Source organism: Peromyscus eremicus, chromosome 6 (genome assembly GCF_949786415.1).
Source record: "Peromyscus eremicus chromosome 6, PerEre_H2_v1, whole genome shotgun sequence".
Taxonomy (NCBI): Eukaryota; Metazoa; Chordata; class Mammalia; order Rodentia; family Cricetidae; genus Peromyscus; species Peromyscus eremicus.
This window is the reverse complement of record NC_081421.1, coordinates 31,739,425-31,766,520: the sequence shown is the minus strand read 5'-3', so window position 1 is coordinate 31,766,520 and position 27,096 is coordinate 31,739,425. Positions and strand designations below refer to the sequence as shown.

At 41.5% G+C, this 27,096-nt stretch overlaps 1 protein-coding gene across 1 annotated transcript in view; it reads left to right on the top strand.

The window, feature by feature from the left end:
• The first annotated feature begins 1,609 nt into the window (after positions 1–1,609).
• The window catches only part of Ccdc39 (coiled-coil domain containing 39), a 32,161-nt gene continuing 6,674 nt past the window's right edge, over positions 1,610–27,096 (top strand). Inside the window, exons 1-13 of the mRNA XM_059265347.1 lie at positions 1,610–1,831; positions 6,563–6,682; positions 7,154–7,300; positions 8,459–8,617; positions 9,981–10,073; positions 10,162–10,290; positions 14,568–14,759; positions 16,166–16,269; positions 17,793–17,925; positions 20,785–20,979; positions 21,815–21,979; positions 23,746–23,883; positions 25,370–25,578. Of these exons, the coding sequence (XP_059121330.1) occupies positions 1,742–1,831; positions 6,563–6,682; positions 7,154–7,300; positions 8,459–8,617; positions 9,981–10,073; positions 10,162–10,290; positions 14,568–14,759; positions 16,166–16,269; positions 17,793–17,925; positions 20,785–20,979; positions 21,815–21,979; positions 23,746–23,883; positions 25,370–25,578 (1,874 nt within the window). The 5' untranslated portion in view covers positions 1,610–1,741. The remainder of the gene's footprint in view (positions 1,832–6,562; positions 6,683–7,153; positions 7,301–8,458; positions 8,618–9,980; positions 10,074–10,161; positions 10,291–14,567; positions 14,760–16,165; positions 16,270–17,792; positions 17,926–20,784; positions 20,980–21,814; positions 21,980–23,745; positions 23,884–25,369; positions 25,579–27,096) is intronic.

Sequence of the window (27,096 nt, the reverse complement as noted above, 5' to 3'; positions counted from 1 at the left end):
GTAAGTAAGGGATTCTCCCTAAAAATCTCACTTAGAGGACACTGTTTACCTTACTGTACGTGTACTCCAAACCAGTTATACCAGACCAGCCCTCCTATCATCATACTTAGGTATTAGGAATATGTCTACGAAAACCACCAAAGTTTGATGGCCATTAAGGAGAGGAGAATGTCTTCTATTGTTCAGAGAAGAGTGTAGACACAGCTCAATGCAGATGGACATTGTGGGTTCTAACAGGTGGCTAGGCTAGGCTGGTTATTGTGTCTGAATCTGTGATAGGAGGGAGTATGGGGAGCTGGGAGGAAGCGGAAGAATTCCTGGTGTATATTCTATCATCTAGGACCACTGATCCTTAAGCTGCCACCTTTGTGGATCTAGAGATTATAGGGTTAATTGTGTGAGCTGCCTCTCAAGCTATGCCTCCATTTGGGGGAGTGGGGTGTACATTCTAACAGCTGGCTCCGAGAGCTGCCCATTAATGTCCTACATTTCCCCCTCCTATGTTTCCCTCTTCCTGTCCCTGACTTTAGCTGTGGATAATTAAGGCACTACAGTCACTGCCATTAGCACCTGCCACCAGAAACCCCTTAGGGGTTGGGTCTAGAGAGGCCACAGGCGACCGGAAGAGTGAGCCACTAGAGCTAAATACTAGGACTTTGGGTAGTGGCATGACCTGCTGCAAGTGGGCTTGGATGAAACTGGTGAAGACCATTACAACCGGAAAGAATTTAAGAAGTGAATTAACTTTTCAAATACCACATCCTCCTTGGCTTACTCTCACAGCAGTGTGTGGCACACATACAACACTCAAATGGCGTTTGGAAAGCAGTGTATTAGCTCTGTCAGCTTGCCTTTTGGGTAGGCAGGACTGTTGTGCTGTGCACTTCCATCCAGGCCTCCTGACTTGATCAGAACTTCGATGGTTTGAGAGCTGGAATGTTGCAGACCCCAAATTATCTTGGTCTATCTTCAGTTTCCTTAACACAATGGGAATCCATTGCCCATTTTACCAGGTAATACTTTCTGAAGTGTGTTAACTTAGCAGACTGTTAGCTTCCACCAACTCAGAAGCTAAGAATGTCATCAGATTATATCCAAAGCCTATAGCTCAGACTTCCCAACTGTGCTATACTGTCCTTGGTGACATTTTCATCAAGGCATGGGAAAATGCCTTGATTTATAGTTTCCTTTTCTTCTGCAACTACAAAAACGCCACCAAACAGTTTCCATGCTAGAACACGCTATTTGGGGCAGCCTGGATCTGTGTTCTCGGACCATGGTCCCTCACATATGGCTCAAGAATAAATTCGAAGTTCCTTTTGGGTACTATAGTCTCTCGCAACCTTGTGGTCCTCCATCCTTGCACCCTATAGTCCACCATCCTGGCATCCCAGGAACCCTGTGTCTTCCGTTCCCTGAACTCTGTGATCCTCTGGGACACCCAAGGTCGCAGATTTACTCGTTCTGGAAGTCCTGGAAGTATGTCTATCCTTGCAAGGAAAGTTGTGCCTCACAGAACCGGGCAAGCAACTCCCATCCCCACCACCCCCACTTCAGAAAGAACGAGATATTCTCAAAGGAAGTTCCGCCTTCCAGCCTTAGCACTTCCTGTTTGGTAACTAAGGGCGCCTAGCTGTTGCTAGGACCGCAGAGTACAATCAAGCAGGCTCTGCAGACTCAGGCTGCGCGCTCCAGGGAAGGTTTTTGGGGTCTGTCTGTGCTCGCTTCAAGCCCGTGCATCATGAGCAGCGAGTTTCTGTCAGAGCTGCCCTGGGAAGATGGGTTCGCCATCCCAGTGGCAAACCAGGAGAACAAGATGCTGGAGGATCAGGTGAGGAAGATCCGGTAGGAGTTAGGGGACAGACAGGAGAGGACCCGCTGAACAACCGGGAGGGGAGTGTGGGGTTGGAGGGGTGAGGGTGGGGGCTGGTTGAGCACCGCCAAGACAGCCAGATGAGGACCAGTGGTGGGATGGAGGACTAGGTAAGGACCGACTAGGATGCAAGGCCAGATGGGTATCCATTGGGAATCAGGGGAGGGCCAGGAAAGACCCTGGAGGTCTGGGTGCCACGCCGCCCAACTCATCTGCGCCTACCATGCCCTGGCCTCATCCCTTAGGTCTGATGCCCATCCTCCTCACTTTCCCTGCTGCTCCTATCATTTATAACACATTTGAAAGTTTTATCGAAGTAACAATTTCTATTCAGGATCATGAAACCCGGAATCTCGCTCCTTCAGCTGTTTTAGGTGCCAGCTAGCAGGCTTCCCTCATCCAACTAAGGACTGCAGATGGATTGTTGGTGTTTGCCTAGTAACCGCTGTTTACGCACATGCACACACAAGACAGCGATCTCGTGGGCATTAGCGTGTCTGTGATGCTTAAAGTGGCTTGAGTTGCTTTCAAGAGGGAACATTTCAGTGAAGTATGCAGTTTAGAGTTTCAAAGTGAGGATCAAGGTGTCACAGGAGGGTGAAATATTTCACACTGTAGGACGAACTTGCACCAACTAGAATACATACCGTTTAATCCTCGTGCTAAAAACATAATCAAAAACTGCAGCTGGCTCCACAAAGTTTACACATCTTTAGCAGCCGGCCTGAAGTCCCACAAATTGGTGTTAGGGTGTGGGGAAGATGGCCCAAGAACGGACAACGTGTACAAACTGACAGCGTAGGAGAGAACATTTCCTGCCCTATGAATAATGAAAATGGAAATCCCTTGAGTGGATCTGCTGAGAAGAGGGGGAACTTCAGAAGTCTCTGCCCTGATTGCGTTTTCCCTTAAAGACCGTCAACCTTGGGATCCCTGACAGTGCAGGAGTCATAGCTGCCGGCTGTTGGCTTAGAACCTGCTTGCCACCCTGGTGTGAGGCGAGTGGAAACCATCACCCTCCAGTGCTATCACAAGGCACCAAAGACACAGGGTGCCTTAAGTGGTGCTGTTCGGTGCGGCTGCCGTATTTGCCTCATAGGGCTTTATATTACGTGTACTAACCGCTTTAAAAAATTATACAGCAGTGGAAAGAAATTCAAAGGCCAAAAACTGAGTTAATGAGGACATTATCCTGGGCATGGTGCCACACACCTTTAATCCAAGTACTGAGAAGGCAGAGGCAAATGGACTACTGTGAGTTCAAGGCCAACCAGGGCTACATAGTGAGACCCGCCTCAAACCAAACCAAAACCCAACCAAATCCCCAAACCACCACCAAACAAAGGACAAACCCTGACATTATCAAAGCAACTTTGTAAGTTTAAGATACTCAAATAGAATAAAATGTGTTTTTATTGGTCTTATCACCAGGGTTTATTATATTTTCGTGTAGTCCAGTGTTGTTTTGCTGTATGTTTACATTGATTTAGTGGTCCTTTCTGTGAGTGATGTTGCTTAGTTTAATCTTTCCTGAATTTTTCTCGCTGGTTGGTGGTGGTACAACAGGTGAGTGTATTTAATTCTGTGCAATGTAATCTCAAAATGGTTAAAATTGCAATGTTTTTATTGTGTCATTTACCATTATAGTCCCTAAAATATCATAAAAATAGAAATCTTAAAGCTCATATTCCCTGATACAACAGAATTCATAGTAGATAAAACAGAAATCTTGCAAGCCATAGTCCCTGACATTAAATCAACAGAATTTACAGAGAAAATTTCAATAAATCTTTTTTTTTTTTAAAGTCTGAGACATCTTTCTCTAAACACATTCTTGGTTAGTCTTATATCAATAAGAAACTGAACTAGAAAAATCCTTTAGAAAATAATTCAAGCTGACTTCTTTGTATCCAGATCCATGGGAAGCAGAAAAAAATATTAGAGAAAATATGTAGCCTTACACACCTCCATAGTTAAACCAGTAAGTCAAAAAGTGAAGAAGCTAAGAACTCAGTGAATTTAAAAACAGCATCAAGGGACTGGAGAGATGGCTCAGCTCTTTCAGAGGACCCAGGTTTGATTCCCAGATGGCTCACACCATCTGTAACTCCAGTTCTGGGTGATCAGATGCTCTCTGTTCACCTCTGCAGGCAGGAGGCATGCACATGGTGTACAGGCATATATGCAGACAAAATACCAATACACAGAAGACAGAAAAGTAAGCAAATCTTAACAACAGTGTCAAAGTCAACAAAAGAGAGTTAAAACCGAGAACAAAAGCTAATGCAACAGCCAGTATGAACAGAAGTCTATCAGACTCCGACATATTCACAGCAGTACTAAGATCTAATAATGCTAGTCTGCAGGTTTAGTAAAATCCAAGAAACAACTGAGTAAATCAGTGTTTTTGTCTTCACTAGGTAAAAGTCCTACGACTTGCTTCTGTGTTTCAGTGGAAGGGAGGTGCCCTCGGTGAAGGCATGTAGTTCAAGACCATCCTCATGTCCACATCCACACTACTTCCTGAGCTCTCAGATGACCCAGGCTTGGTGCATTGTGTTCCAGCTTCCTGGAAACTCCTCAGAAGTTTATTTTGTTTGTTTAGCATCGATACAGTGTCCTATTTCTATTAGCAAAATTTGTTAACATACCGGTTCTAAGTATGCAAGAGTATTCTGTTAGGCTTTACCTAAATCCATTAAATCTCTGAGTGTATAAGAGTCATCCTAGAAGAATGACCCTGCTGACTATGTGTTCAGTATCTGAACGTATGGTTCTTGTTTTGAGGTTTTATGGCCCCAGCCTTCGCTTCATTCATTCTTTCTTTTTTTTGGCGTATATGTTTGGAATGTGTGGCGGTGAATGTGAGTGAATGTATGTGTGCACATGTGTGCACACGTGTGCAGAGGCCAGAGGTCAACCTTAGCTGTCATTCCTCAGGCTCCCTCCACCTTACTTTTTGAGGCAGGGTCTCTTATTGGGATGTGGGACTCCCAGAATAGGCTAAGATGGCAGACCAGTGAGTCTGAGAAATCCTCCCATCTCTGTTTCCTCAGCGCTGGGGCGACAAGAGCATGTCGTCATGCCTGGCTTTTTATATGGAGGCTTGCAGAGCAAACATTTACTGGCCCCTTTATTTTCCTGATGATGTTTACCAAGTGTGCTGGCCAGCTGGGTTTTCTGTCATCTTAGCACGAGCTTGAATGATCTGAGAGAAGGAACTCACAACTGAGAAAATATCTCCATCAGACTGGCCTGTAGGCAAGGTTGTGTGGCATTTTCCTGATTACTGATTGACGCAGGAGGGCCATGCCCACAGTGGGAAAGTGTCATCCATAGGGAGGTGGTCCTGAGCTGTATAGGAAAGCAGGCTAAGCAACCAGTGTGGAGCAAGCCAGTAAGCAGCATCCTCCATGGCCTCTGCTTTAGTTCCTGCCTCCAGGTTACCTTCCCTGCTTGAGTCTCTGCCCAATTTTGTCAGTGATAGACTGTTATCTGGAAGTGTAAGATGAAATAACCCATTTTTTCTTCAGTTGCTTTTGGTCATGATGTGTACCGCAGTGGTAGAAACCTAAGAAGACAGCCCATGGTCTAGCCATGGGATAGAGTTTCACATTTGCCTACAGGGAAATAACCCTGCTATGTGAGAAGTGTGTTCCAGCAATGACCCTGCTGGTACTGCAAAGTGAAGGGAGATTCCATCACGTGAACTATAGTACTAATTGTCCCAAAATTATCTCTAAGTTTTTTAAATATATCTAAAAGGTCAGTATGTTCAGTGGTGGTGGTGCACGCCTTTAATCCCAGCACTAGAGAGGCAGAGGCAGGTGGATCTTTGTGAGGTCAAGGCCAGCCTGGTCTACAGAGCAAGTTCCAGGACAGACTCCAAAAGCTACACAGAGAAACCCTGTCTCAAAAAACCAAAAAAAAAAAAAAAAAAAAAAAGTAGATTTTTAAGAAGTTCTTGTGGACATTTAAAGAAGCCAAATAATGACATGTACTGGATGTATCCTTTTTTGGTATCCTTCCAAAACTTTTCATTTGATGTCTGAATTCCCAGTGTGATGGTGTTTGGGAGCAAGGGTCTCTGCAGGGATGTTTGTATAAGTTACTTTTCTGTTGCTGTGATAAGACACCATGATCAAGGCAACTTATTAAAGAAAGTGTTTAATTAGGGTTAGAGGTTTCTTGAGAGTTAGAGTCCATGGCAGCAGGAACAGCTGAGAGCTCATATCTCAAAACTGTAAGCAGGAAGCAGAGAGCACGTTAGAAATGGCAAGAGTCTTTTAAAGCCTCAAGCCTGCCCCCAGTGACACACCTCCTCCAAGACCGCACCTCCTAATCTTTCCCAAACAGTTCCACTAACAAGGGACCAAGTATATGAGCCTATGGAGGGCCATTCTCATTCCAACCATTACAAAGGTGGAGCTCTCATAAATTATATCAGTGTTCTTATAAGAAGTGAAAAGAGCTATCTTCTCTGTCATGTCTAGACACAGGAAGAAGACATTTGTTTGCAAAGTAAGAAGGGCCTCACTAGGAATCTTGTAATTCTTAGCCTTCAGATACATTTCTGTTATTTAAGGCATCAAGCCTGTGGTATTTTTGTTATAGCATCTCAAACTGACTATGCTACAAAATAAGTGAAGATTTAGTTTGCTTGTTATTCATGACATTTATTACTTACAGTTATCAAAACTGCAGAAGGAAAAATCAAACTTGCAAGATCAGCTTCGTGACTATGAAGATCGAATTAATTCTATGACTTCTCACCTTAAAAATGTGAATCAAGAGTTTTTATTTACACAGGTACCGAAATATTGACACATGTTGATAGTGTTGTGTGAGATGTTCACCCTTAGTGTGTAAATAATTATCTCAAATATAAATAATATCTCAAATTATCTCTGTTAAGTATTACATGTGATTGATTCAATATAAGCACCTTTCCTCAAGTATTTATACCAAATATTTCTTACTTTTTGGTAAGGGATGGGTTTTAGCTTCTGACTGTCCTCCTACAGATTCCTTTTCTTTAGTTTATACCATATAACATTTGAACCCCTGACAGTAGTCCTTTGAGAAGTATACGGTTAACCTCCTCAGGGGTGGTGAGCAACAGCTGCCGGGTAACCACAGGCTAAAGTGGGAGAGATTCTACCCTGATGGAGTTAACAGAAGTCCATCTGAGCATTGGGTTGGGGCTGTTTCATGTAGAAGCTTATTATATTTTATAATATAGAAATGTAAAGTGCTTCTATTTTGTGCATTATTCTTCAGTCTCTTTGCAAAGCGAGGGAGTATGAAATCGAAAGTGAAGAACATTTTAAGGCCATTGCTGAAAGAGAGTTGGGACGGGTCAAGGATGAGATCCAAAAACTGCAGAAGGAGATGGAGACCATCCGAGAACGCAAGAGCGACAAGGAAGTGGGTGTGGCTTGCTGTAGTCCTGCCTCTGCGCCTGCGCTCTCCAGGGAGCACTAAGCTTTTCTGTGATTTACTTACATTTTTTTTTTTTAACAATGAAAAGACACAGAGCTGTGGTTTGAATGAAATAATGACCAAATATTATGTTTCTGCTATTATTCTTTAACTGGTTATTTTCATTTCCTCCAGGGACTGTGTTCTGCAGCCTGCCGGGTACAGGCGGCGATGTTAACAGACTTATCACTTTTGGTTTTAAATTTCACCTAAAACTTTTACTGTCCATACTCATTTGTCAACTTTGGGACCTGTCTTGGGTAGCATCTCTGTTGCTGTAATAAACACTGACCACAAGCAACTTGGGAAGAGGGTTTATTTGGTTTACATGTACTGATCTGATCTCTCTTGAGCGCTGAGAGAAGTCAGGGCAAGAACGCAAGCCAGAGCGGAGGCGGGAGCCATGGAGGAACACTCACTCCATACTGGCTTGTTTTTAGACTCACATTCAGTTACTTTTCTTATACCTCCCAGGAACACTAACCACAGTGTGCTGGGCCCTTCCACATCAGTCATTAATCAATAAAATGCATATACACTCACATGCATAATTTAATGTTGTAACGTAACATTTATATATGAAGTGTAAATAACATTTACTGATTTTACTTATACATTCTCTGCTTTCTTTTGTGATTATAGATTCCTTAAGCAATATTTACAGAAGTAATTTATCCCCTACACTATATTTAATTCAATTAAAAATGCTCCCAAATCTCTATATAAGAGGCCTCTTTAGGGTAGCAAATATGACTGGAAATGGATGGAGGGTACTTGTCAGGGGGTTTATCTATCATACCAAACAAGCTATTTTAATTGATGCACACACTCCCACACATTTAGGGTGACTTTGGTGGGGGGCAATCTAATGAGTTCTGTATGAGAGAACCACCCTCAAGCTTTTTCACAAGATCTTTGGCTTAACCACTGTTCTCGGACAATTAAAATACAAGCGTGGTAGTGATAGAAGCAACCATACTGTTGCCGTACGGAACGCAGAGACTGGGTTTCTCCCTGTGTTTCGTGGTATAATGCTATGTTTTGTTTTAGTTTGCAAAATAATGTTTTGTCCCCACCTTTTCTCCCTCATTCTTTGGAAACTAGACTGGCATATTTAAAGCTACTCAAAAGCTGGATGGCTTGAAATGTCAGATGAACTGGGACCAGCAAGCGCTGGAGGCCTGGCTAGAGGAGTCGGCTCATAAAGACAATGACTCTCTCACCCTTCAGAAGTACTCCAAGCAAGACGATAACAAAATCAGGGTGAGACGTTAGAAATTGCTAGAACGACTCCTCTCTGAGGCAGCTTTTAAAACATGACGCTGTAGTTACTGATGTTAAAGGCAACTGTCCTCGAAGGCTTATGCCAGGGACTCCTCTGAGAAGCTATTGAAATCCAGTGTCACTTCTCTAAAGAAATGACTGCAGTCAAATCCTACAGCACATTGCGGACTCTGTTGCTAATCCTTTGAAGCCCTCCGACCCACTGGAGAACTGGGTTAGGACTTTGAAGGACTAGTTAAAGCATTTTAGAAAAGAAAATTCTACTCATACTAGAACAATTAATTTTGGATACTTTGTTTGATATTTAATTTGAATATTACATGTAAGTTCTACTGATTTAATATTTTTTATTTGAAAATAGGATTTATTATTCAAATTGTCCTGTTTTCCCTATCCTTGGATGAAAATATGTTTACAATCTGAAAAAGGAGACAATATTCTACTGATGTAATGTTTCAACTAATCTTATTTGAGCATCAGTGAGATGGCTCAGTGGGAAATGTCTGGGTGTGCAAGGCTGGTAACCTCATCGTGAACACCACATGAAGATGGAAAAAAGGAGACCCCACAAAGTTGTCTTCCAGTCTCCACATGTGTGTCATGGTCTAAAAAACATAATCATATTTTATATATATATATATATATATATATATATATATATATATATATATATACATACATACATACATACACACACACAGACACGTAGACACACACCAAAAATGTTTTTATAAAGACTAAATCTCATTACCATTTCATTATCTGGCATCTCTGGATAATTCTCTTTGAAGGCAGTACTTCAAGATGAAGTGCCAAATAGATAACTAATGGGGATATTAAGAAGCGTGGAACACCAAATAGTATATACATATCCATACAACATCAAGCTATGTTCTGAGATACACAGTTGATTGCTGATTATCCTACTTTGTATCAATTTGAGATTATATTGTAATTGTTAAGTCATTGTAATATTATGTAAAATCTACTTGGAATCTCTCCTGGTGACAACGAGGTCAGTGTCACAGACATGCTATTCTCTAGCAGATTAAATACCAAATGCATTATTTTAAATATTTTCAAGTGGCAAGTTATATTTGTCTTTTTTTCCCCCCTAATTTGTGTTAAAAAGCATCTTAGAAACAAGTGCATTTTCATGAGGGTATAATCAAACAGTAGATTAATCCTTGGGGCTAGACAATGAGGAAAATACATATTATTTTATATTGTTTATATAATGTTTACATAAGATGTGATGAGAAAGAATACTAGATATGCTATATGCCAGCTTTAAAACTCAAATAACTGGTAGTTATGTATTTTCTATGTACCCACACCACAGGCACTGACCCTGCAGTTAGAAAGGCTGACTTTGGAGTGTAATGAGAAAAGGAAGCTTCTAGATAATGAACTAACAGAGACGCTAAGTGCACAGGTTGGTTTACAAAGTCTCCTTGCTTTTCAAGGTGATATTTGCATAAGCATTTTAGTAATGGAAGTGTAACCTTCTATCTGTCTGACAGTTAGAATTAGATAAAGCTGCACAAGACTTCCGGAAGATTCACCTTGAACGACAAGAGCTCATCCGGCAGTGGGAGAGCACCATCCACCAGATGCAGAGGCGCGACCAGGAGATAGACAACTGTGCCCTGGTGAGCTAGCTCAGACCCTGCAACACTGAGCTCTACTGTCTCCTGTTTAGCACATCAATTTAAAATGTACATCGTAGTCAGGCGTGCTGGTGCATGCTTTTAATCCTGGCATTCGGGAGGCAGAGGCAGGCAGATCTCTGTGAGTTTGAGGCGAGCCTGGTCTACAGAGAGAGTTTCAGGACATCCAGGGCTTCATAGAGAGATCCCCATCTCAAAACAAAATAAACCACCACCACCACCACCACCAAAATAAAATGTATATTATATTGCTACTTGAAATTCACTTTTCAGTGAGATTCAGTGGTTCTGGCAAATGGAACTCTACGGAGTGTTTTTTTTTTTTCTTATAGTATTATAATCCTTGAGGATTGAGACTTTCTTCCAGTAATCCTGACCCATGGTTGTCTGTAGTAACTTGGGTTTCACAGGGTGCTATTTGGCACTATGTTCTAGGTATGTAGAAATGGCAGTGGTAGATAATGCAGGCAAAGACGTGGGTACAGAGGTGAAGCTTGGCTGCCAGGAAGCCGTGGCACCAATGATTCAAAGCTCAAAGAGGGCAGGGATGCTGTGGTACTACTTCAGGCCCAGGATCATCACTTACAGGTGGATTTAGGAGAAAGTTTCGGGCAAACCATGAAGGAACATTGGTGGGAACAGTAGGAAGAGCAGGAGTTGAGCAGAAGAAACCGGGGAGGAAAGGAACCAGCAGCAAGAGGTGTTGAGCCCATTTTTAATCTCCATGAAGAGGCAAAGAGCAGAAGTGACTGGGAGTTTGGACTTCGGAGACTGGATGTGGTTTGCTTGGGACACCTGTTTTATTGACAGAAGGGTCACACCTCTCTAGCAAGAATTAAAGAGAACCATTCTGGTTTACAGCAACGGTCCCTGAAGGATGGAGCCAGCATCTCCTCTGAGGATCTGCTGAACTACAGAAGAATGACTACAGTTAAATCATGTTCATTCTTCATTCTTGAGGCTGACACCTGAGTTCCTATTACTCTCAAACCTCAAGTCCTAACTGTTTGTTTATGTGAATCAAATAGGTCCAAGATCACAGATCTCTGGTCAGCATTGCATAGGGCACAGGCTATTCAGTTTAGATTTCTCTTCTCTTCCTCCCTTTCCCCAGTTTGTGTCTTGCTACTGAACAACACACATGTTAAATCCAGGGTACCACTTAATCATAAACAGCACTGTTAACAAACATGGATGCTGCTGTTGGTATTAAATTATCTGCCTAGTGGCAGAAAAGCCAATGTGATGAAGGTTTTCAAGTGAGCATTTGAAACATTTAGACAGAGATTCTGACAGTCTTTTGGTTGTCCCAGCACAATAGTGATATAGAATGCTACATTTTAAGAGTGTTAAATTGTTAAAGAGAACATGTAAGAACATCACCTTAAAATTGGTTATTTGATAGAATCTCATTTGGAGAAGCTTAAAAGAAATAGGATTTAGGACAGATTTTCCCTTTAATTGATCAGTTCTGTTGTCCTGAGTCACAGTTAAAAGTCCCACCTGACATGCTCCCCAGCCCTTCAATGGCCTCTGCTCTGTCCTGTCTAAAAGCTGACCTCTCAAGACTGGCATTCGATTTTCTTCTCAGTCTGCTCCTGAAAGCCCTACTTTGCTAGCCTCGCTTTCCTGCCCTTTCTTTTGTTCATGTTTCACCCCTTCCTGCCCTGTTCCCTTTCCACATCAGCCTTCCCCTTCTATGTTTCAGCCACAAGAAACACTTCAACACAATAAACATCCCAACCCACATTTAAAAAAATTATTTATTATTTTTGAGATTTTAATATAATTACATCATTTCTATGTTCCCTTTCCTTCTTCCAAAGCTTCCCATATATCCCTCCTTGCTCTCTATCCAATTCACGGCCTATTTTTCATTAGTTGTTATATATATGTATATATATATATATATATATATAACTAATGAAATATGGATATATATACACACACACACACATATATATTTATATATATACATATATATGTACATTCACACACATATATCCCTAAATATAGCCTGTTCAATTTTTATAACGTTGTTTGCAGGTAAGTTTTCAGGACTGACAGTTTGGTATAGGACAACCAACTGGAATGTTCTTCCTTAGGGAAGACTGTTTCTCCCACTCTCAGCATTCCTTAGTTACCTGTAGTTCTTTGTCTAGGGTTGAGGCATCACAGACTTTTCCCATCTACTTTAGCATGTCACTATTGTTCTTGTTTAGCTCATGTTTGGGCAGTCATGTTGGTGAGACTTTCCAATTGTAGCTTTCGATGTTGCTAGGAGACACAGTCTCATAGAAAACGTCCAGATGCTCTGGCGTTACAATTTTTCCACCCTCTCCTTTCTCAATGTTCCCTTAACCTTAGGTGTGGGAGTGGACGAGGCTCCACAACTCTGCATTTTGATTGGTTATGATTTTCTGTTATGGTCTCTGTCCATCACAAAGGGAAGTTTCCTCGATGAAGAGTGAAGACTACACTTATTTATGAGTATAAGAAAAAGTATTTAGGATGTAGTTAGAGATTATATTGTTTAGTAAAGTGGTCATAGGTTCTCTTCCAGCATCCATGACTTCACTAATCCTGGGTAGTTGGGTAGCTTTCTAATACCAGGAATGATTTTCCTCTTAAGTGGGCCTTAAGTCCAATTAGTCCAAATAGCTTACTGCCAAGGTATGACTGCCACTGCTTCATCCATTGTGCCATGCTGGTTATTGATGTGGTTCATAGGCATCATAGATGGACTGCTGGTTGCTTCCCTCATTAGGAAGCTTGCATGCTGCCTTTTGGTACCATGAAAGCTGGTTCTCAGGGTGGAGGCAAGGCTACCTGTGGATAATATAGCCAGCAGCTTCTGTTGGGTAGAGGTTATGATCTCCTTTTTCTTGGAGTATTTTACTTGTACATAAGATATGGAATTCTGAGGATTATTTTTATTATTATACCTTTAAGATCATCAAAAAGCCTGTAAGGACATTCTCATTGAAGCCTGTAGTAATTTGAATGTAATTGGCCCCCATAATTTCATAGGGAGTGTCATGATTAGGAGATATGGTCTTGTTGGAGTAGATGTGGTCTTGTTGGAGGAAGTGTGTCACTGTAGAGTTGGGCTTTGAGGTCGCACATATGCTCAAGATACCACCCAGTGTCCCAGTTCACTTCCTGTTGCCTTCTGATCAAGATGTAGCCAGCGCCATGTCTGCCTGCATGCTGCCATGCTCCCCATCATGATGATAATGGCCTAAACCTCTGAAACTGTAAGAGCCACCTCAGCTAAATGTTTTCGTTTTTAAGAGTTGCCATGGTCATGGTGTCTCTTCACAGTCATAGAAGTCATAACTAAGACAAAATCAATAACAAAAATGTATTTTTGTTGTATGTTGTTTTGTCGGTACAGAGTCTCTTTGTTTACCCAGGCTGGCCTTGAACCATGAGCTCAGGGCTGCCTCAAACTTCAGCTACTCTCCATTCAACCTCCTGAGTGCTGGCATTGTAAATATGTGCTACCACATCTGGCTAAGTGTTATTTTTAAAAGATTAAAAATGGGTCTATACAGTATTTATAAATTTTCACTGAGGCCTAGGATTCTGTGCAAAAAATATTCGGTACTATTTCTTTTTTTTTGTTTGTTTGTTTCTTTTTTGGGGGTGGGTATTCCCTTCCTGTATAAAGGGCTAACTGTTTCCTTGCTCTTCAGCAAGGTTCCAGAGAGATATAAAAAATACATTGGCATTCAATAATGTGAATTCATAGATACTCAGGTGTAGCATATTGATAATCCACCTTATTTTTAGCCAGGTGTGGTGGCACACACCTTTTTTTTTTCTTTTTTCTTTTTTCTTTTTTGAGACAGGGTTTCTCTGTGTAGATTTGTGCCTTTCCTGGAACTCGCTTTGTATACCAGGCTAGCCTCGAACTCATAGAGATCTGCCTGCCTCTGCCTCCCGAGTGCTGGGATTAAAGGCGAGCGCCACCACCGCCCGACCAGTGACACACACCTTTAACCCTAGCTCTCTGAGAGGCAGAGGCAAGCACATCTTTGTGAGGTTAAGATGAGCCTGGTCTTCACAGAGCACTCCAGACCACCCAGGGCCACAACAACAACAACAACAACACACTCCCCGCAACAGTAAAATTATTTTTAAAGACCTTTTCCCCCCCGTAAAAAATAAGTACTGAATATAAAAATGAAAACAAAATTCCTTTGTATTTTAGTTGGTACTCAATATTTAAATACGCACATTTGTTTCAATCTTAGACATTAGCAAGGATCAAGCAGGAAACAAGAGAAAAAGAAGGTGTGGTGAAAGAAAAGATCAAGTTTCTGGAGAGTGAGGTTGGGAACAACGTAGAATATGAGAGAAGAATTTCTATCGCCGAGCGGAAAGTTTTAAAGTGCAGGATGGAATACCAGCAGCATGAAGCCAGCAGGAGTCAACTGAAGGACGAGGTGTGTCACCAAACACTGCTCTGTGTTCCCAGCAGATTGCTCAGTCATGCCAAAGGCCTATTTGATTAGGGAGTGGCTTGCCGGCTCTTTTGCTTAAATCTTTGTGTGTGTGTGTGTGTGTGTGTGTGTGTGTGTGTGTGTGTGTGTGTGTGCGCATGCGCGCGCGCTCATGTATTTTTTTCTTTCTATTTTGACAAGATTTCACTATGGCCTGGCTGGCCTGAAATTTGCCATATAGACCAAGCTGGCCAGGAAATCAGAGGTCTACCTGCCTGTTTCTGCCTCCCATGCAATGGGAATAAAGGCATGTGCCACCATAGTGCACTCATATCCCCATAATGGGACTTCAGGGTTGTTTGAGCCCTTGGACCGCAAGGCCACAGGGAGTGTCTTAAACCTCAGGTCCTGTACAGGGATCTATGCTGGGCACTGCCAGAGCTCTTTCCAGGTCTAGCATCTGTGAGGGTGTGAGGCCAGATTCTCTTCATGCTTCACATAGGGATCAGGATGGACTTGGTACACATGAGGAGTGTTGCTGTAGTGTTCTGAGAGATAGCTGGGAATGTCTTTCCAGTGTTGAGTATGTGTGACGTTGGCTGACAGCTTCTGCCAGTGACCTGCTGAAGTTGTTTTTCACTTTGTTAAGGGACAATGTTTCAGTCTGGCTGTAATAGTAGGTGATGAATGACCTTGACACAGAGAGAGCAAAGCTCCTGTCCTCAGCTTCTTTTGCAGGTTACATAACAGCTAGACTGTTGCATAGTGCAAGTTAATGATCCCATCCTCAGCAATGAAAGGACCTCCATAACGTTTCTGTTCTGAGTCCCTGCTAGCTAAAGCTACCACTACTTAGGCCAAAAGCAGAATGCTAGAAACCATTTTATTATACAGTACGTTGTACTTTCCTCTCTGATTATATTTTCTGCCAAAGAGATAATTACATAAGTTTCCAAAGGAAGTAATTTCTGCTTATTTAGACGTCACTGCTGAGAGCTGTAGAGCTTTAACCATTGCAGGGAAGTGGACAGGGCTGTAATTCCCAAAGACCCAGCCGTCCTTCACATAATACGAATGAGTGGCTTCCAGGACATTCGTGTAGTTGTGGGAACAGTCTGAATAGTCTCTGCTAGCTAACTAGAGTGTTTTTGTCACCCCCTGAAGATGTTTCTACACGTACTTTCAACTTATATATGGAGATATTTACCATTTTCATGCTATGAAACAAGTCATTTAAAATTTGATGTGGGAATCAGAAAGATCCACAGATATGTGTTAATTACAAAAAGTCGCTATTTTAATGGGTGCTATTAGCTTAGAATTAGAAGTAGGGAGAATAGAGTTTCTCAGAAATGAAAGTGATTTATCCAATGTGAATATGTAATTTTTGTCTGTCTACTGACAAACAGCTGGATACTTTAAAAGCTACTCTCAATAGAACTTCCAGTGATTTAGAAGCTCTGAGGAAAAACATTTCCAAAGTAAAGAAGGACATCCATGGTGAAGCATCAAAGTAAGAAAAACCCATATAAGTATAATACGTGTAAATATTAAATATATTTATGATCTGTATTTAGAAAATTACTAATGGTTACAATTATATAATATTTGCAAGATTGTAACTGCTACATTCTTTTTGCTGGTGCTAGGAATAAAACCTAGGGCCTTGAATATGGTAGGTAAAGTGTTTATTTTACCATTCAGTGACATCTGAGCCCCCTGAGCTCCACCCCATCTCTCTGAGCTCCACCCCATCTCACTGGGCTCCACCCCATCTCACTGGGCTCCTCCCCATCTCTCTGGGCTCCTCCCCATCTCACTGGGCTCCACCCCATCTCTCTGGGCTCCTCCCCATCTCACTGGGCTCCACCCCATCTCTCTGGGCTCCTCCCCATCTCACTGAGCTCCACCCCATCTCACTGAGCTCCTCCCCATCTCACTGAGCTCCACCCCATCTCACTGAGCTCCACTCCATCTCACTGAGCTCCACCCCATCTCCCTGAGCTCCACCCCATCTCACTGGGCTCCACCCCATCTCACTGAGCTCCTCCTCATCGCTCTGAGTTCCACCCCATCTCACTGAGCTCCACCCCATCTCACTGAGCTCCACCCCATCTCTCTGAGCTCCACCCCATCTCACTGGGCTCCTCCCCATCTCACTGGGCCCCACCCCATCTCACTGAGCTCCACCCCATCTCACTGGGCTCCACCCCATCTCACTGAGCTCCACCCCATCTCACTGGGCTCCACCCCATCTCCCTGAGCTCCACCCCAGCTCCCTGAGCTCAACTCTATCTCACTGAGCTCCTCCTCAGCCCACTGGGCTCCACCCCATCACACTGAGCTCCACCCCATCTCACTGAGCTCCTCCTCATCGCTCTGAGTTCCACCCCATCTCACTGAGCTCCTCCCCATCTCACTGGGCCCCACCCCATCTCACTGAGCTCCACCCCATCTCACTGGGCTCCACCCCATCTCACTGAGCTCCACCCCATCTCACTGGGCTCCACCCCATCTCACTGAGCTCCACCCCATCTCACTGAGCTCCACTCCATCTCACTGAGCTCCACCCCATCTCACTGAGCTCCACCTCATCTCACTGAGCTCCACCCCATCTCACTGAGCTTCACCCCAGCCCTCTGAGCTCCACCCCATCTCACTGAGCTCCACCTCAGCCCACTGGGCTCCACCCCATCTCACTGAGCTCCACCCCATCTCACTGAGCTCCACCTCATCTCACTGAGCTTCACCCCAGCCCACTGGGCTCCACCCCATCTCACTGGGCTCCATCCCAGCCTACTGAGTTCCACCCTAGACTACTGAGCTCTACCCCAGTGCAGTCGCTCCATTATTAAGTTCCAGATTTTCTTGTTTTTGTTTTGTTTTCCATGAGAGAGGCTCAGAGCAATACCTTTATAGCCTATTAGATTTCATGATGGCAATGAAAATGTCTGCAGCAAAAGAAGCAACTATGTTTTTGTGTGTCAAATATCCTTTTAAGCATGTTTTCTATATTTCCTTATAAACCCTATTTAGATTACAAAAACTTAAACGTCACAATGAGGTTGTAAAACAGAAATTAAAAATGATAACTGAGAAAACCATATCTGTTGAAGAGAAAGCTACGAACATGGAAGACATGCTGAAGGAGGAGGAGAAAGGCGTGAAGGTAAGGTTTGCTTTTAATTTTCCCAGAACCACAGCAGTTTTCCAAAGAGTGAAGTAGTTATTCTTGGGATCCGAGGACTGTGAAGTCTTACTTACAGGGCTCTGTTTCTAAGGGCAGCTCCACACTGTGCCCCGTAGCCCATTCCTGCAGTGCCTATTGTGCGCATGCTCCCCACCTACATCTGTCACTGTGCTGCAGTACACATCTTAACCAGTGTCCTTGTTTCACAACTTATTCTGCTGCCTTACCATCTCATGTGTATTTGTGATCAATTTCTCCCCTCACCATATTTTGGCCAATTGCTTGTACTTCCTCATTGTTTTAACCTCTTACCATCTGGCAGTATTTTTGGCAAGCGGCCTATGAAATGTACCATTTCATTAATTATATTGGCCTCTTCTTCCACCAGTCTCTGGTGTGCTGAAACCAACTTTAAAGAAACTGGAGAAGGTGGCCTTGCCATCCTCTCTTTGGAATCTTGAAGATGACATCAACATTTTTGACATGGTAGCCCTGCTTCCTGATTTTTCTGTATTTTGCAGACAGAGGAGGAGTTGGGATAATGAAGACGTTACAGTTTTTGAGCACTTGATGAGGCTCATAGAAAATACAACTTTGCTTATAGTTGATGACACCTGGTTCCTCAATGTGTTCTGAATTCCCAAGTAACAAAGCCATTTAGCCTGAGTGGTATTTAAGTATAAATCATGCCTTTTTGTTTCACTTTGCCTTAAGAACATGATCTTCTATGGTACAAATATGGACAGCTATTAGAATTTCTGAAAAAATCCTTGAAAGACTGAAAGTATATGAAATAGATCTTTTGATCACAAAGCATAATGAAAGTTGTGACATTTAAAAACTAATCAGGTGAATTGAACTCACTGTAGCTGCAATTATCTGTATAAGACTTGCACAAGACTTGGCCCATCAGCATTTCATCACGGAGTAGGGGAGGACCCTTGAGACTCGCTACTTCTGGAAAGACATTGACAATTAATCCTTATTGCAGGAGCTGCCAATAAGCTACCCTTGCAACACTGTGTAACTTTTCACCCATGCTCAGTTAAGTGACTAATTAAACTCAGTGGACCACATAGAAAGAAGTCATGGAAGGCCAGGTGTAGTGGCACAAGCCTTTAATCCCAGCACTTGGGAGGCAGAGGCAGGTGGATCTCTGTGAGTTCGAGGTCAGCCTGGTCTACATAGTCACAGGACTGCCAGAACTTCATAGTGAGTCCCCATTTCAAAACAAACCAATAACTGAGAAGTCATGAAAATAGGAGGTAGACTCGATGTGAAGAAAGGTGCTGGAGGGAGAGGGAGGGGGATAAGGGAAAAGAAGTCGGGGTGCAGCGACTACAATTCATTATATAAATGTATGAAACTGGCAATGAAAACTGGAATAAAGAAATAAACACCATTTGAAGACACATGGTAGGTATCTGACTATATTGTTAGCTAGCAATGCTAAATGAAGTCCCTAAATTGAATGAAAATGATAGTAGGAAGACACCCAGGCTTTCTTAAAAGGATGAAGAGGATTGGACATGTCACACATGGCAAACAGCTACAAAAGACTTTTTAAAACTCATATTTAACAAAGAAAACTAGATGAAGTTGACCATAAGAATACTGGTGCAGATGTAGCAGTGATACGTTAGAGGGCTGTGCTTGTCACTGTTTTCATTTGTTTTGGGAAAAGCTCAATGGACTTTGCCACCACTTAGTCTAGACTTTCAAATTGTGCTGAGCAATCCTTGGGAAAGTCTTGAGTTCAGTGAGAAGTGACAATTGCATGAGAAATACCACATCAATTATTGGTTATTTCTTGATTTGTGAAGGTTTGGTCATGTACTTGTTTTGTTTCACATTGAGGCTCATTAGCTACAAAGGGGAAATGTGGTTAGGAGTGAAAATTATTTCAGTATTTGAAAGTGATTTGCAGTTGGTCTGGGTTTGGTAGGTCAACAGGAAACTTGGAATGTTTGTCATGAAGCCTTGAGGTCAAGGTAGGTGCTCTTAGAGAAGCAACAGGATCGGACTTACTCCTCTTTCCCAGAGGCCAGCACAAAGGGAGACCAAGGAGTGCCAGCCTCAGTGAAAGGCTGGGCATGAGGTTTGCTGGGGGCTGGTTCCTACCAGTTCTCAAGAGCTGGCAGTTAAATTTTCAGGAATGTTGTTAAGTTCACTGCTAAATACAAATACCATTGAAACCCAAATTGTGTGTAGACTTATAACTAAACACATTATATTCAAATCAGAAGTAACAAATAACATTCATCATTTGTGAATTATACTCTATGATTAGCTGTGTACTCAAGGTTAAAATGACATCTCTTACATATGCCATTTGTATGTTGGTTTGGTTCTGTATGACATCTCATAGTAGTGTAGCTATACAAGTAGCTTGAAATTGCTCACTGTGGGTGTGCTTACACCATAGAAGGAGTATTTGCCTTTAGTCCGCATCCACTGGAAAGCTGACGGCTAAGTTTTCACCCTGATAGTGGCCCTAAGAAGTTCCCAGTTGGACAGTATGATCTCTTCCTTTAAATCCTCAAGACTATCCAGTGAGCTCTAAAATCACAGGGTGTCTAGTTCTGAGGCTAGGGATGGAGTTAGGATGATAGGTCAAATGATGCAGGACTAGAAAATTATAACCTCATTTCCAGTACAGGAGAAAGGAGATTTGGAGGAGTGGTGGAAACTTGGGAAAACTTTCTATTTTCAGGGGCTAAATGTTGGCTGGGAGGGTCTTGTTTGTTTCTGAGCTCCTAAATTTTAACGTTCATGTAAATACCAAGTTTAAGCTGTTATAATTTAACTAACTGCCATATTTTCACAATTTCTTATCAGGAAGTGGAGGTTCAACTGAACATAGTGAAGGACGTGCTATTTAAGAAAGTTCAAGAGTTACAGAATGAGACAATGAAAGAGAAAGCCCTGGTATCAGAGATTGAAGGAACCAAGTCCTCCCTGAAACATCTTAACCAGCGGTTACACAAACTGGATTTTGAAACCTTGAAGCAGCAGGAAATAATGTACAGTCAGGTAGGTGCTCTTCTCTGTGAGTATCTTCTCTGAGGACTTGTAATGCCTGTGGTGGTCGAGTTACCCCAGTGCCTCAAGAAAATGAGGTGTTCTAGATATCCTAGATGGATAGCAGATGAGAACAGCTGGCTACCATGCTAGGAACGCAGAACCTTAAGTTATTGTTTTCAATGTAAAAGGAACAGGCCAGGGGACAGCCACTCCAGTGAGGGAGAAAGGACTGTGCTGTAAAGGAACCTGGAGCGGTGGGAGCCCGAGTAAAACAAAAGAGGTCTGCAGACACGAGCATCTCCCCCCACCTCATATCCAAAATACAGAGGAAGGCTTTTCCCCTCAGTCTTGCCTACACACCCTTTCATGTTTGTGATCTATTTCTAAACACCTCTCCCTCACACCTTAATTTCTTAATCTGAAAATATTACTAGTTTTGCAATATCATAATGTCATAGATGCTAAAATAAAATTTAAAAAATTCACTATACATTGAGCTTTCCATGGTTACTGTGACAGTTTTTTTTTTTTTAAAGCCTTTGAAAACCATCCCTTAGGAATCCTCATGGATACAGATCCTGCGATTTCCTAAGCTCCCCGAGGCACTGCAGTTGCTTCCTGATGATGCTTGTGTTGCTGTCCTGCACCCTCACCGTTGAGCAGTGTTGTTGCTCCCTTTAGTCTGGAAAGGATTTTATCCTAATTTTCTGAAGGACCAAGTTGACTTTAATAACTAATGGTGCCCAGACCAAAGTTAAGAGTGCATGTGCTGCTTCTACATTTACACATAGACGCTCTTGTTTGTATACACTCACTAACTTCTTTTTTTAAAAATGATTAACAGGATTTTTACATTCAGCAAGTAGAACGCAGAATGTCACGATTAAAGGGAGAAATTAATTCAGAGGAGAAACAAGCCCTTGAAGCAAAAATCGTTGAACTTAAGAAGACACTGGATGAGAAAAAATCCACACTTTCCCTTTTGGAATCTCAGATCAAGAAGCTCCATGTAACTTTTTTTTTTTTTTTTTTTTTTTTAACATGTTCTGTATCCTGCTGAGTGTTCAATACATTCCTGTTGTGGTCAGAGTGATTGCCTAGCTACCCACACATATAGCAAATGCTTATATTTCTACACTTTCAGAATGTCATGCCCCTCACTTGAGCTTTTACTTTATATAATGTTGCATTACATGTCTCTACCACATTGTTTTGCTTAACTCTTATAAATGCCTTGTAAAGAAGATGGTTGCCATTCTAGGCAAAGACACTTGTTCAGGGTTACACAGTGAGTGCATGGAGAGGAAGGATTTAAACTCGGACCCATTTGACTTCAAAGCATCCTTACAGAGTACACTGTTTAGGATATTGGCAAACTCCATTTTTTGCCACAGTAAAAAGTGCTACCAGGAAGCTTTTCTTTTCTTTTCTTTTCTTTTTTTTTTTTTTTTTCATAACTAATTTGTTCTCATGCAACTATGCAGTTATAATGTTTGGAACAACTACAGCTAGAAGGGAGAACATTTCATCTTTAGGGATTTGATTATGCCTGTTGTGAACCTCTGTTGAAGTTTAAATTGTGGGAAAGGGCAAGGGAGGGGGATGCAACCTTAGCTGGTGAGCACTAAGTTGGAAAGACTGGTGATGAGTGGCCTCCAGTGGTCAAAAGTAGAATTGTTGAAGGCAAGACATTTAATTTTACAATGAAGCTTTTTCATTGGAGTTCATAGTTTGTAGCTTGATGACCTAGTTTTCAAGTGGTACCTTGGTTTGCTGGAAAATATCACCGGCTTTGGGATCAGGCACAAGTTTTAATGTCAAGGTTACATGGCTACTGCTATTTTAACATTCTTGAGCATAGTTTTCTAATTAGCTAACAAAGGAAAAACAGAAGCAATTCATGCTGAGTACACTCCACATGCGGTGCTGTTTTGACCATTTACAGTAGAACACGAGGACATGAGTGTAAAGATGGGAGTGGGCTTTTTTAGCTGCGCTGTGTGGGGAGCCCCCAATGGTCTTCGGGTTCTTAACCACCCCAGCTGCTCGTCACTATAAAGCTGGCTGGTGCACATACCCATTCTGTTTCACACAAAAACTCACAGAAATGTAAGGAAATTGCAAGTTAATGCTGGCTAAACCACGGAGGATATGCTCTTCTCTGCAGTGGTCAAGCTGAGAGATTCTGTGAGAAAAGTCCCACAGTACTTGAGCTCTTACCTTCGAGAAGGGGAAACCAACCTCAGGTTGAAATGATGTTAACGATTTTGTCTATTTTATTGTGTTGTTTTATTTATGATATATGTGTGCGGGCATGCGTGCCACTGTGTGTATGGGCCACCTGAACCCAGAGCCATGCTGTTAACCAAGGGTCCTTCGCTCTCCAGACCTGCAGTGTTTTGTTTTTTTTTTTTTTTTTTTTTTTTTTTTTGTGTGTGTGTGTGTGGTTTTTTTTTTTTTTCCACCCAGCACTTGGTGCCCTGTAATGAGCTATTAGCAGGGTCCTTTCTCCTCGTGGGTCGTGAGCACCTTGAAAACCAGGTTGAATTGGAACTGTACACAATACTTCTTGGAGTTATTGCTCTCAGGCTAATGCTGAAACATCCCAAATGATAAAAATAACATTTCTGTGTGAATACATGTGAATATAAATAACACGAGGAGAGGTTGAAATTCTTAGCTGTTGTGATGAAACATGACTTAATGCAAGGCATATTTATTATTGTCTGCAATTCATTCCATTGTTTTAAACATATATTCCTTCCCCTTTTACAGAATGATCTCTATTTCATTAAGAAGTCAAACGGCAAAAATAATGACGAGAAACAGTCTCTCATGAATAAAATAAGTGAACTGCACCTTTTCGTTGACAGATCAGAGAAGGAACTGAACAAGGCTAGAGCTGCAAAACAGGTGAGCTGAATCTGCATATGTAGTAGATAAGTCACGCGCTTCCACAGGGATCACAGGAAAGGTAAAACAAGGAAGGAATTAAGGGTAAGTCACATGCTTCCACAGGGATCACAGGAAAGGTAAAACAAGGAAGAAATTGAGGATAAGTCACATGCTTCCACAGGGATCACAGGAAAGGTAAAACAAGGAATTGAGAAAATTATCCATAATAAACACTATATCCAAAATTAAATGTTAATGTGTATTATTTCCTATTTTTAGAAAATTGCCTCTATTATGTTTTACTCACAAATGTTTGATATATTACACGTTTCCTACAACATCAACTCTTCAAGATGTAATTCTCCAGCATTTCCTACGGGGACAGTTTATGAGCTTAGCATAATCTATCTTGTGATCTGGGGCTGTTTCTGATAATATATGTTAAGTGCTGTGGTCCAGTGTGTTGTAGAGTTGCTACTGTGTAATTAAGCTAACAATGAGCATGTTAGAAACTTTAAGCTATTTTAAAGCCAAATTGTCCTCTAGATGGTTCCATTAATAATCTTCCACCAGCCATGTGTAACATTCTATTTATTTTATCAGCACTGTGGCTGGATCATGTTTCCAACTTGATGGGACAAATATGGAATCTCAGTGTTTTAGTTTGTACTTTTTATTTGGTAACACTTTAATGCCATTTATTTAACGTTTAAAACATATCTAAAATTATATCATGTTCCATAATTTTAGTTTGATGGTTCACTTTCTTCCATTAAGGGATTTATGTTTTGTTGTAAATTGTTATGTAAAAATAACTTTAATATTGCCAATACTTCCTCCATTTGCCTTTAAATTTCGAGTGTTTTTGACATGAATCATTAACATTGTTTCAAGGGTTTTTACTCTAATGTTTATGTTTAGAAGCTTCTGCTAAGTCAGACAAATGTTTGCTCTTTCTACTGGGTTGCACTGATTTCATCTGTTGCGTTGGCGCTTCTCATTCATCAGGAGTATCTTTCTGGGCATGTGAGATGTAGTGATCTCATTCTTGCAAACTAAAAGCTGTGCTTGAGAAGCAGCCCACTTTACACTCCAGGCTGTTTGCTCTGTGGTTTCATTGTAAAGTCAATCAATTTGTTGATTTTAATTAATACTCTACACATGACAGAATGATTTTAAACTACAGATGTATTTCTACATTATTTTGTGATAGCTATTTTGGAGCATAAAGTGTTTGTTTGTAGGACTATATGTTTCCTGGGCATTACATTTCGATTGTAAGAATAACAGTGTATTCTAGTAAAGCTTGAACTTAGATTTGAATAAAAATGATTTGGAGCAGCCATAGCTCTCCACCCTGCCTTCTTCCCTGGCTAATGTCTTAGTCCGTGGTCTAACTGGGAGACATGTTTTCAAGTTTGACTTTTACCACAATAAAGTAAAGATACCTTGGTTTTGGTATAGAAACAATTATTTCAATAAATGAAAACTTTGTTGTTGGTAGGATTTGATGATCGAGGACAATCTTTTAAAGCTTGAGGTTAAACGCACCCGAGAAATGCTTTACAGCAAAGCAGAGGAAGTACTTTCCCTGGAGAAAAGGAAACAGCAGCTGTGCGCAGCAATGGAAGAAAGAGCTGAAGAAATTAAGGTGCACAAAGCGATGCTTGCCTCACAGATCAGATATGTTGACCAGCAGCGGCAAACTGTGAGGTAAGTATCAGGTTTTTTTTTTTTTTTTTTTTTTTCTTCTCCCTGTTAAAGAACTTTGTAAAACAATGTCAGGGTGGTGTCAGGAGAGCCACCTGTTCCCTGACAACACCCTTATGTCCACCTTTCTCTGACTCATCTGAAAGGCTTTTGACTTCAATAGAAGACAAAGGATACACTGAGCCAGAGGTCTAGGTTGCTTCCTTTAGGCTAATTCTGCTAATTCTGTACCCTTGAAACATATCCCTACTAAGATAAGTAATCTATTTGGACTTTCTTTTTTTTCTTTTTGGTGTTTTGAGACAGGGTTTCTCTGTGTAGCTTTGTGCCTTCCCTGGAACTCACTTGGTAGCCTAGGCTGGCCTCGAACTCACAGAGATCTGCCTGGCTCTGCCTCCCAAGTGCTGGGATTAAAGGCGTGTGCCACCACCGCCCGGCGGACTTGTTTTTTAATGCATGTGTATTCATGTATATGTATACGCAGGTGCATGTGTATGTTCCTACATGTGGAGGCCACAGGACACTCAGGTGTCATCTCCAGGAATATCCTATCAGACAGGGTCTTTCACTGGCCTAGAGCTCACCAATTAAGCTGGTCTGACTGTCCAGTGAGCTCCAGTCACCATCTTCAGATTCTGGGGTCACTGGTTCCTGCCACTGTACTTGATACTTTTACATGGGTTCTGGAGTCAAGCTTGGGTCCTTAGGCTTGCAAGACAAGCACTTTGCCAATTAAACTATCCCAACCCTTGGAATTGAGTTTTGTATTTCTCAAATTTCTAATATGGTCCAGTAAAACATTCCCCATATCTAGCTCTAATATTAAGCTTACTGAAGCAATTTTCATGTAGAACATTTTACTATCATTTACATGATTATTGCTGGCTATTTTTTTATTACCTCCTTTTAAAGCATGCCATTTTTGATTGGTTACTGGCATATACAAATATTATATAGTTAATTTCTATGTACTAAGTATTCAATATTCTTACTAAAGTTGTAATTTTAACCACACACACATTTTCTGGGCATTCCATTCATATCATTTTTGAGTAATTGTTTTGCTTCTTTCCAGCCTTTAAAGCTTTTTTCTTTACTGTACTTGCTAGCTCAATACTAAATAATGGTAATTACAGGTACCTTTGTCTTTTGCCAGATCTCAAAGGAGGGTTTCCTTATAATTCAAGGGCTTCTGTAATCTAATAAATCTATTTATTTTTGTGGTGCTGGGAATTGAAACAAGCTGACCTACACGCCCCAGTCCTGTTTTACCCTTCACCATGTTCAAAGAGCTAATCTATTTTTACTTTTTGCTCAAATCTTGCTTCAATTTTATTTAACTGGAAATACACATTAACTTTTAAATACTTGTCTGCATTTATTGACATATTTCCTTTGATCTGTTAATTACAATGATCAGTTTATTGAAGTTAAGCCAACCTTATATTCCTGGAAGTAAATTTACCTTTTGTACACATAGGATTTTGATAGTATTTTATGCATTTTTAACCTGTATGCAAA